This window comes from Macaca thibetana, chromosome 15 (genome assembly GCF_024542745.1).
Source record: "Macaca thibetana thibetana isolate TM-01 chromosome 15, ASM2454274v1, whole genome shotgun sequence".
In the NCBI taxonomy this organism is placed as follows: Eukaryota; Metazoa; Chordata; class Mammalia; order Primates; family Cercopithecidae; genus Macaca; species Macaca thibetana.
This window is the reverse complement of record NC_065592.1, coordinates 89624126-89636172: the sequence shown is the minus strand read 5'-3', so window position 1 is coordinate 89636172 and position 12047 is coordinate 89624126. Positions and strand designations below refer to the sequence as shown.

At 37.9% G+C, this 12047-nt stretch overlaps 1 protein-coding gene across 4 annotated transcripts in view; it reads right to left on the bottom strand.

Moving 5' to 3' along the window:
- VPS13A (vacuolar protein sorting 13 homolog A) overlaps positions 1-12047 on the bottom strand; it is a 247441-nt gene that overhangs the window by 147090 nt on the left and 88304 nt on the right. For all 4 annotated transcript variants that reach the window (XM_050761071.1, XM_050761072.1, XM_050761075.1 and 1 more), the window contains exon 23: positions 7696-7834. In XM_050761071.1, coding sequence (XP_050617028.1) covers positions 7696-7834 — 139 coding nt within the window. The remainder of the gene's footprint in view (positions 1-7695; positions 7835-12047) is intronic.

Below are 12047 nucleotides of genomic sequence, written 5' to 3'. Positions count from 1 at the left end.
CCCACAGCCAAGGGAAGCCCTGAGGGACTGTGTCATGAGGAATGGTGCACTCTAGCCCAGATACTACACTTTTCCCACGTTCTTTGCAACCCACAGACCAAGAGATTCCCTCAGGTGCCTACACCAACAGGGCCCAGGGTTTCAAGCACATTTGGGCAAACACCAAGCTAGCTGAAGGAGCTTGTTTTCATACCCCAGTGGCACCTGGAATGCCAGCGAGACAACCATTCACTCCCTTGGGAAGGGGGCTGAAGCCAGTCTTGCTCAGAGGATCCCACTCCCATGGAGCCCAGCAAGCCAAGATCCACTGGCTTGAAATTCTCACTGCCAGCACAGCAGTCTGAAGTCAACCTGGGATGCTCGAGCTTGGTGGGGGACGGGGCGTCTACACTGCCAAGGCTTGAATAGACGGCTTTTCTCTCACAGTGTAAAAAAAGCCATCTGGAAGTTCAAATTGGGCGGAGCCCACCACAGCTCAGCAAAGCCCCTGTAGACAGACTGCCTCTCTAGACTCCTCCTCTTTGGACAGGGCATCTCTTAAAGAAAGGTAGCAGCCCCAGTCAGGGGCTTATAGATAAAGCTCCCATCTCCCTGGGACAGAGCACCTGGAGGAAGGGGCAGCTGTGGGTGCAGCTTCTGCAGACTTAAACATTCCTGCTTGCCAGCTCTGAAGAGAGCAGCGGATCTCCCAGCACAGGGCTTGAGCTCTGCTAAGAGACAGACTGCCTTCTCAAGTGGGTCCCTGACCCCCATGCCTCCTGACTGGGAGACACCTCCCAGCAGGGGTCGACAGACACCTCACACAGGACAGCTCTGGCTGGCATCTGGCGGGTGCCCCTCTGGGGCAAAGCTTCTGGAGGAAGGAACAGGCAGCAATCTTCGCTGTTCTGCAGCCTCCAGTGGTGACACGCAGGGAAAGAGGGTCTGGAGTGGACCTCCAGCAAACTCCAGCAGACCTGCAGCAAAGTGGCCTGACTGTTAGAAGGAAAGCTAACAAACAGAAAGGAACAGCATGAACATCAACAAAAAGGACATCCACACAGAAACGCCATCCGAAGGTCACCAACATCAAAGACTCAAGGCAGATAAATCCACAAAGATTAGGGAAAAACCAGCACAGAAAGACTGAAAATTCCAAAAACCAGAATGCTTCTTCTCCTCCAAAGGATCACAACTCCTTCCAGCAAGGGAACAAAACTGCACAGGGAATGAGTTTGCAGAATTGACAGAAATAGGCTTCAGAAGGTGGGTAATAACAAACTCCTCTGAGCTAAAGGAGCATGTTCTAATCCAGTGCAAGGAACCTAAGAACCTTGAAAAAAGGTTAGAGGAATTGCTAACTAGAATAACCAGTTTAGAGAAGAACATAAATGACCTGATAGAGTGGAAAAACACAGCATGAGAACTTTGTGAAGCATATACAAATATCAACAGCCAAATCGATCAAGCGGAAGAAAGGATATCAGAGACTGAAGATCAACTTAATGAAATAAAGCATGAAGACAAGATTAGAGAAAAAAGAATGAAAACGAACAAAGCCTCCAAGAAATATGGGACTATGTGCAAAGACCAAACCTACATTTGATTGGTTTACCTGAAAGTGGTGGGGAGAATGGAACCAAGTTGGAAAACATTCTTCAGGATATTATCCAGGAGAACTTCCCCAACCTAGCAAGACAGGCCAATATTCAAATTCAGGAAATACAGAGAACACCACTAAGATACTCCTCAAGAAGAGTAACCCCAAGACACATAATCGTCAGATTCACCAAGGTTGAAATGAAGGAAAAAATGTTAAGGGCAGCCACAGAGAAAGATTGGTTTACCCAAAAAGGGAAGCCCATCAGACTAACAGCGGATCTCTCTGCAGAAACCCTACAAGCCAGAAGACAGTGGGGGCCAATATTCAACATTCTTAAAGAATAAAGCAAGTTCTTAGAGACCTACAAAGAGTCTTAGACTCCCACACAATAATAGCAGGAGACTTTAACACCCCACTGTTAATATAAGACAGATCAACATGACAGAAAACTAACAAGGATATTCAGGACTTGAACTCAGCTCTGGACCAAGCGGACCTAATAGACATCTACATAACTCTCCACCCCAAATCAACAGAATATACATTCTTCTCAGCACCACTTCGCACTTATTCTAAAATTAACGACGTAATTGCAGGTAAAACAAGCCTCAGCAAATGCAAAAGAATGGCAATTATAACAGTCCCTCAGGCCACACTGCAATCAAATTAGAACTCAGGATTAAGAAATTCACTCAAAACCACACAACTACATGGAAACTGAACAACCTGCTCCTGAATGACTACTGGGTAAATACTGAAATTAGGGCAGAAATAAGTAAGTTCTTTGAAACAATGAGAACAAAGACACAACATACCAGAATCTCTGGGACACAGCTAAAGCAGTGTTTAGATGAAAATTTATAGCACTAAATGCCCACAGGAGAAAGCGGGAAAGACCTAAAATTGACACCCTAACATCACAATTAAAGAACAAGAGAAGCAAGAACAAATTCAAAAGCTAGCAGAAGACAAGAAATAACTAAGACTGGAGCAGAACTGAAGGAGACAAGAGACATGAAAAACCCTTCAAAAATATCAATGAATCCAGGAGCTGGTTTTTTAAAAAGATTAACAAAATACATAGACCACTAGCCAGACTAATAAAGAAGAAAAGAGAGAAGAATCAAACAGACACAACTAAAAAATGCTAAAGGGGATCTCACCACTGATTCCATGATTCCACAGAACTACGAACTACTATCAGAGAATACTATAAACACCTCTAGACAAATAAACTAGAAAAATCTAGAAGAAATGGATAAATTCCTGGACACATACACTCGCTCAAGACTAAACCAGGAAGAAGTCGAATCCCTGAATAGACCAATAACAAGTTCCAAAATTGACGCAGTAATTAATAGCCTACCAATTAAAAAAGCCCATGAGCAGAAAGATTCACACCAAATTCTACCAGAGGCACAAAGAGAAGCTGGTACCATTCCTTCTGAAACTACTCCAAACAATGGAAAAAGTGGGAGGGATTCCTCCCTAACTCATTTCATGAGGCCAGCCTCATCCTGCTACCAAAACCTGGCAGAGACACACACAAAAAAGAAAATTTCAGGCTAATATCCCTGATGAACATCAATGTGAAAATCCTCAATAAAATACTGGCAAACCAAATCCAGCAGCACATCAAAAAGCTTAATCAACCACAATTAAGGTTGGCTTCATCCCTGAGATGCAAGGCTGGTTCAACATACGCAAATAAATAAACGTAATCCATCACATAAACTGAACCAATGACAAAAACCACACGATTACCTCAATAGATTCAGAAAAAGCCTTTGATAAAATTCAACACCCCTTCAAGCTAAAAATTCTCAATAAACTAGGTATTCAAGGAATGTATCTCAAAATACTAAGAGCTATTTATGACAAAGCAACAGACAATATCATACTGAATGGGCAAAACCTGGAAGCATTCCCTCTGAAAACTGGTACAAGACAAGACTGCCCTCTCTCACCACACCTATTCAACATAGTATTAGAAGTTTTGGCCAGGGAAATCAGGCAAGAGAAAGAAAGGGTATTGAAAAAGGAAGAAAGGAAATCGAATCGTCTCTGTTTGCAGATGACATGACTGTATATTTAGAAAACCCCAATGCCTCAGCCCAAAATTTCCTTAAGCTGATAAGCAACTTCAGCAAAGTCTCACGATACAAAATCAATGTGCAAAAATCACAAGCATTTCTATACACCAATAACAGACAAACAGAGAGCCAAATAATCAGTGAACTCCCATTCACAATTGCTACAAAGAGAATAAAATACCTAGGAATTCAACTTACAAGGGATGTGAAGGACCTCTTCAAGGAGAACTACAAACCACTGCTCAAGGAAATAAGAGACGACACAAACAAATGGAAAAACATTCCATGCTCATGAATAGGAAGAATCAATATTGTGAAAATGGCCATACTGCCCCAAGTAATTTATAGATTCAATGCTATCCCCATCAAATTATCATTGACTTTCTTCGCAGAATTTGAAAAAACTACTTTAAATTTCATATGGAACCAAAAAAGAGCCCATATAGCCAAGACAATCCTAAGCAAAGGAACAAAGCTGGAGGCATCACACTACCTAACTTCAAACCATACTACAAGGCTACAGTAACCAAAACAGCATGGCACTGGTACCAAAACAGAGATATAGACCAATGGAACAGAACGGGGGCCTCAGAAATAACCCCACACATCTACAACCATCCGATCTTTGACAAACCTGACAAAAACAAGCAATGGGGGAAGGATTCCCTATTTAATAAATGGTGCTGGGACAATTGGCTAGCCATATGCAGAAAACTGAAACTGGACCACCTCCTTAGACCTTATACAAAAATTAATTCAAGATGGATTAAAGACGTAAATGCAAGACCTAAAACCATAAAAACTCTAGAAGGAAACCTAGACAATACCATTCAGGACACAGGAATAGGCAAAGACTTCATGACTAAAACACCAAAAGCAATGGCAACAAAAGCCAAAATTGATAAATGAGATCTAATTAAACTAAAGAGCTTCTGCATAGCGAAAGGAACTATCATCAGAGTGAACAGGCAACCTACAGAATGGGAGAAAATTTTTGCAATCTATCCATCTGACAAAGGGCTAATATCTAGAATCTACAAAGAACCGAAAAAAAATTTACAAGTAAGAAACCAACAACCCCATCAAAAACTGGGTGAAAGATACGAACAGACACTTCTCAAAAGAAGATATTTATGCGGCCAACAAACATATGAAAAAAAGGTCATCATCACTGGTCATTAGAGAAATGCAAATCAAAACAGCAATGAGATACCATCTCATGCCAGTTAGAATGTCGGTCATTAAAAAGTCAGGGAACAACAGATGCTGGAGAGGATGTGGTGAAACAGTAATGCTTTTACACTGTTGGTGGGAGTGTAAATTAGTTCAACCATTGTGGAAGACAGTATGGCGATTCCTCAAGGATCTAGAACCAGAAATACCATTTGACGCAGCAATCCCATTACTGGGTATATACCCAAAGGATTATAAATCATTCTACTATAAAGACACATGCACATGTACGTTTAATGCAGCACTGTTCACAACAGCAAAGACTTGGAACCAACCCAAATGCCCATCAATGACAGACTGGATTAAGAAAATGTGACACATATACAACATGGAATACTATGCAACCATAAAAAAGGATGAGTTCATGTCCTTTGCAGGGACATGGATGAAGCTGGAAACCATCATTCTCAGCAAAGTAACACAGGAACAGAAAACCAAACACTGCAAGTTCTCACTCATAAGTGGGAGTTGAACAATGAGAACACATGAAAACAGGGAAGGGAATATCACACACCGGGGCCTGTTGAGCGGTGGGGGGCTAGGGGAGAGATAGCATTAGGAGAAATACCTAACGTAGATGCTGGGTTGATGGGTGCAGTAAACCACTTGGATGTATACCTATGGCATGTTATGCACATGCTTAAAGTATAATTTAAAAAAAAAAAGTTAAACACTGTAATACTTTGGGAGGCCGAGGCGGGCGGATCACAAGGTCAGGAGATCGAGACCACGGTGAAACCCGTACTGTCTCTAAAAAATACAAAAAAACCTGCATCCCAGTTATCGGGAGGCTGAGGCAGAATGGCGTAACCCGGGAGGCATAACTTGAGCCGAAAGTCCATGGGCGACAGAGCGAGACTCCGTCTCAAAAAAAAAAAAAAAAAAAAAAAAAAAAAAAAAAAAAGTTATTAACACTATTTTTGGAATGTTCCAAGTTTGAAACCACTTCAAAAGAAAAGCATTTAAACATGAGTAAAGAACTCTCTGTACCCCCCAAAAATGGAGGGAAATGTGAATATATTTTTTTCTTTCTGAAATTCTCTCAGAAAGGGAAAAGTCAGATGATACAAATCTAGAAATCATGAAGGAAAAAAAAGTGACTATGTAAAAAATAAAATGCTTTTGCCTGGCAAAAATAAATTTATATATGAGATAAAAATCAAACAACAAAATGAGGAAAAAACAGGAATTTTAAATGACAAACAGGTTATTTCCTTAATTAGACAACCATAACCCAACAGAAAAAAGGTATTAACAGCAGTTTCCAAAAACAGAAATTGAATTAGTAAATTTAGGAAAGTATGTTCTACTCATTTAAAAAAGCATATCAAAACCAGAAGATAACATTTTTCACTTCAAATAAAATTTTAACATTTGCTAATACTCAGTAATGAAACCAGAGAAAGATATTCATTTACTGTTAGCAAACTATAAGTTAAGCAAATTTGGGCTGGGCACAGTGGCTCACACCTGTAATCTCTGTACTTTGGGAGCCCAACGCAGGCAGATCACTTGAGGTCAGGCTTTTAAGACCTGCCTGGCCAACGTGGGGAAACCCTAACTCTGCTAAAAATACAAAAATCAGCTAAGTGTAGCGGCACGCACTTGTAGTCCCAGCTACTTGGGAGGCTGAGGTGGCACAACTGCTGGAACCTGGGAGATGGAGGTTGCAGTGAGCCAAGATTGCGCCACTGTACTCCAGCCTGAGCAAATGAGGGAGACCTCGTCCCAAAAAAAAATGTTTTTGGCAAAATAATCAAAATTCAAAAATCACATACTCTTTTATTCAACAATTCCATTTCTAGAAATTTATTCTATGAATAAAAGTATAAGCAAATATATATATATATCAGTATATATATATATATGAGGAAGTTCAAAGCAGTATTTTTCATAACTATAAACGCTCATAATGTGACTATCCATCAAAAGGAGATATATTAAGCAAAAGATGGTATATGCAGAAAACGAAATACTATATCACCATAAACAAATGAGGTAGATCTGTATGTGCTAACATAAACGTTTATTTAAGGCATATATGATAATAATGGTAAAAATAATACAGATTCAGAATAGTGAGTATAATGATTTCATTTAATTTTAAAAATATAAGAATACAGGCCGGGCACGGTGGCTCACACCTGTAATCCCAGCACTTTGGGAAGCTGAGGCGGGTGGATCACAAGGTCAGGAGTTCAAGACCAGCCTGGCCAAGATGGTGAAACCCCGTCTCTACTAAAAATGCAAAAAAAAATGAGCCGGGCGTGGTGGCAGGTACCTGTAATCCCAGCTACTCAGGAGGCCGAGGCAGAGAATTGCTTGAACCCAGGAGGCAGAGGTTGCAGTGAGCCAAGATTGCACCACTGCACTCCAGCCTGGGCGACAGAGGGAGGCTCTGTTTCAGAAAAAAAAAAAAGAATATATACATGCATGTGTACATACACATACTGCATACACACACACATGCATATGCATGTTCTTGTGCATGTCTGTACTAGTATATGCCATAAATATTTTTTGAAAAACTAGAGAAGCAGTAGTTAACAGTGTTATCGCTCAGGAAAGGGATTGGAGGCAGCAAAAATTAGGAAAGTCAATTTATTATTTTATATCTTTCTTAACTATAATTTTTACCATTTCAGTTTCTCTCTTAAAATGTAATTTTCTTAATGTCTATTCAAAACAAATTGCAAACTGTCTTACATAAAATTCCTGTGATTGTTTCAAATACTATTAGTGGACTTTCCTAATTCATGCTTATATTAATTTTGAAAATCACATTACCTGGAATGATTTGACAGGGGCAGATACTTCAGTTACTGGTTCAGGTTTTGGAATGCTTTCAACCAATTCCATAATCCCTTGTAGTTTTTTATCTGAGATTCGTAAAGAAATAAGAGGTAACTTTCCAAAAATCTTGAATCTGTTTTGAAAAGATAAAAATAAGTAATTATAAAGGAATTATTCTGATTTAAGGGCACTAATTAAAAAGACTGTTCTCAAATTATCTGAATCAAATGTGATTTTAAACACTAAAAATCTCTACTCCAATTTCTGTCTTACCTTATTAACCAGTCTCATTAGATGGGCTAACCTCATTATTTTTCAGAAGTTTATGTTTTTATTTCATGTAATGTTCTTCTACTGTTTACTGTATACAATTGACAATTACTACTAATCAAGTGTTTCTCATGTGACAGGCATTGAGGAAAGCACTTTACATGCATCATTGTAAACAGTCCTCACAATCTATGAGGCAGACAACCTATTTTTGCTCTCTATTTATTTTAAGTTCCTATATGTATATGGTTCCTATAAGAAAACTAAGGTTTGGCAGTGCAAATAGCCTGCTCACGAGACTATATAGCAAAGATCATGGGACAAAATCACATCAGAGTGCTTTATTATTCTTTTAATTGCCTTGACAGTCTCCTTTGAGAAAGAGAGAAAGAGAAAGTTTTCACTATCAGAGAAAGAGAGAAAGTTTTCACTCCCCATTTTTATCCCTGCATTTTCCCTAAAAATTACTTTTTCCATGTATGCACACTGATTACTTACGTTATCTTTCTAAAACTGTACTGGAGTCCTACAGAAAATTACAAGCTTTCTTTTATTTCCAATACCCTAAATATTTGTAATTAATCACAAGCAGAGTAGTTTAACTTCATTAAACATTATGAATCGATCCTCTTAATGCACTTAAACTTATTTTCACTTTCTTGAAAAATCTGCAAGTTGTGCAATCTAAAGATGCTGGGTACCAAAACAGTATCTACCAAATAGCAAGTATCTTTTTATTTGCCTTCAAATTAATGCAGCTCAATTTTCAAGGGAATGTTCTGACACTCGTGAAGTTCCAGGATTTAACATATCATATCCACTTTATATTGCTCACAATATTATAAAATAGAAACCAAATAAATTCTAAGATTTCATCTTTGTAAGTTAAGCCATTATCATTTCTGGCCTGTATTTTAATTATACTAACCTATAAGCTGGTCCGAATCTATAACCATTATCAATCTTTATTACATTATTATAGATATATTATTATAATCAGCTATTTTAATTCCTGCTATGCTATACATATTCCCTGCATCACGAGACTTAAATTCTTCCTAATCATATATTGATAGAGCAAGTCCAAACGAAGATAAAAGTTGCACTTTTCTCCCCTCAGAGAAAGATCACTTACTTTTTCCGGTACCCTGTAACTTACCAAGAAGGAAAGTATTTAAACTATGCTTAAAAATGTCAATTCATAGTCATATGTTTACAACAAGAAATCACACAGATCTTTAATCTTTATCATCACAGAATGAAAAACTTCACAAGAATAGTAGAAAAGAGTAAACAAGCAGGGGACATAAGGAGGGAGGAATGAAAAGACTTAAGCCTTTTCTCTAAAATTGAACCATATCTAAAGCTAGATTTGAAAAAAACAAGGGAATACACAGCATGGTTTTCTTTCCTTCTGTCTCTTAAACCAAATTCCAGGCATTCCTCTTCCGCAAGACTCTCAGTGCATGCTTTGATTTTCTAAGAAAAGAAAATCTAGGAGAGTAAGATTTAGGGCCCTGGACAATGCTTGTTATAGAGTCACTATGAGGTAAAGGTCAACAAAAAAGGGTGTGGGTCTCTCCCTTTTACATGTTAAGTATAGTAAGTATTAAAAACAATGTCCATACCATGTACCATACAGGAAAAGGCCAGAGTCTCTCTAATTCCCTCTATTCTTCCTGGTACACTTTAACTAGGCATGAAGCCTTCTCATGTAGCCTTGCTAGTAGCAACTCTCCTGGAAGTGTTTGGATGTTAGATGAGAAAAGCCTTTAGTTAAATTTTAAAATAGATCTGTGCCTGAGGTTTGAATATTTGTAAGGGAGAAAAAAAGGTGCTGTTATAAGGAAGAAGTTAAATGGCTACCTACAGTCTAAAACTATTTAGAAATAAATCATCTAAATGGCCCAGTCTTAGTTCAAGAGACTTCTCTACTTAGGATCTCAGGCACATAGCTTCAGCTAACAATGAAATATAATAATCCCAGTAAACATAAATACATGGACAAATATAAAGCAAATGTTATTAGAATTTTGGTTTATAACTCTACTATTTATTTTCTACATAAGTTAAAAGACAAATGCATAAGAAATAATTATAATTCTTTGTTAATGGGTATAGAATATATAAAAATATAATCTGGGACATCAATAAGATAAACTGGAGGGGGCAAAACAGGAAACAAGTAGAGCTTTTGCATGCAATTGAACCTAACTTGGTATCAACTTTATTTTTCACTTTTTAAACTTTGTGTCACCCAGGCTGGAGTGCAGTGGCATAATCACAACCCACTATAGCCTCAACCATCTAGGCTCAAACTATCCTCCCACCTCAACTTCCCAAGTAGCTAGGCCTAAAGGCATGCACCACTACGCCCAGCTAATTTTATTTAATTATTTATTTACTTATTGTAGAGACAGGGTCTTCCTATGTTGCCCAGGCTGGTCTAAAACTCCTGGCCTCAAGCAATCCTACCAGCTTGGCCTCTCAAAGTGCTGGGATTACAGGCATAAGACTATGCAACCTGCCTCAATCTGAAATAGACTGTTATAGCCTGGGCAACACAGCAAGACCCACCTCTACAAAAAAATTTAAAAATTAGCTGTGTGTAGTGGTGTGTGCCTGTAGCCCCAGCTACTCAGGAGGACAAGGCAGGAGGATCACTTGAGCACAGGAGTTCCAGGCTGTAGTGAGCTACAACCACAACACTAGCCTAGGCGACAGAGCAAGACCCTGTCTAAAAAAACAAAGAAATAATAAATAGATTGTTATAACTTGAGGATATGATACATAATCTCCATGGTAATCACAAAGAAAACATTTGTAAAATGTACAAAACTGGAAATGATAGAGGAATCAAAGCATGTCACACACAAAAATCCACTGAACACAAAGGGCAGCATTAAAGGAGGAAACGAGGAATTTAAAAAGCTATAAGACATACAGAAAGCAAATAACAATATGACAAAAGTAAGTCCTCCCCTTCTGTATTTACTTTAAATGTAAATATATTTTTTCTCAATTAAAAACTTAAAGTGACAAAATGGATTAAAAAACAGGATGCAAGTACATACTGTCTACAAGAGATCACGTTAAATCACAGAAAACACACAGGTTAAAAGTAAAAAAAAAAATGAAGAAAGACATTCCATGCAAATAATCACCAAAAGAGAGCAGGGATGCCTATAACAAAAACAGCCAAAGTAGACTGCAAGTCAAAAACTGTTACAAGCAATAAAGAAGGACATTATATAATGATAATGAAAGTATAACTTCACCAAGAAGACATAACAATTATAAACATGTATGTGCCAAACATCAGAGTTCGAAAATATATAAAGCAAGCACTGACAGAATTAAGAGGAAGAAACAGACAGTTCCATGATAATAATGGGAGACTTCAATATCTCACTGTCAATACCGAATAGAACCACCAGGTAGCAGATTAATAAGGAAACAGGGGACTGGACCAATAAAATTGACTAACTGGACCAAAATGATGTATACAGAACACTCCATCCAGCAAAATAGACATTTTTCTCAAGTGCATATGAAACATTCTCCAGGACAGATGATATGTCAGGTAAAAAAATGAGTGTCAAAAAATGTCTAAACAGTGAAATCATAAGAAGTATCTTTTCCAATAATGATGAAATGAGTCTAGAATGCAAAAGACGTAGAAGTCACAAGTGTGTAGAAATTTAAAAACGGACGGTTAAACAAGCAATGAGATCAAAGAAATCACACGGGAAATTAGAAAATAACTCAAGACAAATGAAAATGAAAATACAACATACCAAAATTCATAGGATGCAGCAAAAGTCTGCCAAAAGGGGATTTTATAGCTGTAAACACCTACATTAATAAAGAAGAAAGACCTAAAATCAATAGCCTAACTTTACACCTTAAGGAACTAGAAAAAGAACAGCAAACTAAACCTAAAGCTAGCAGAAATTAAAAAAAAAAAAAAAAAAAAAAAAAAAAAACAGATGGAAGCAGAGATAAATAAAATAAAGTACAGAAAAACAATAGAGGAAAAAATCAACAAAAATGTGAGTTGGTTCTTCAAAATGATC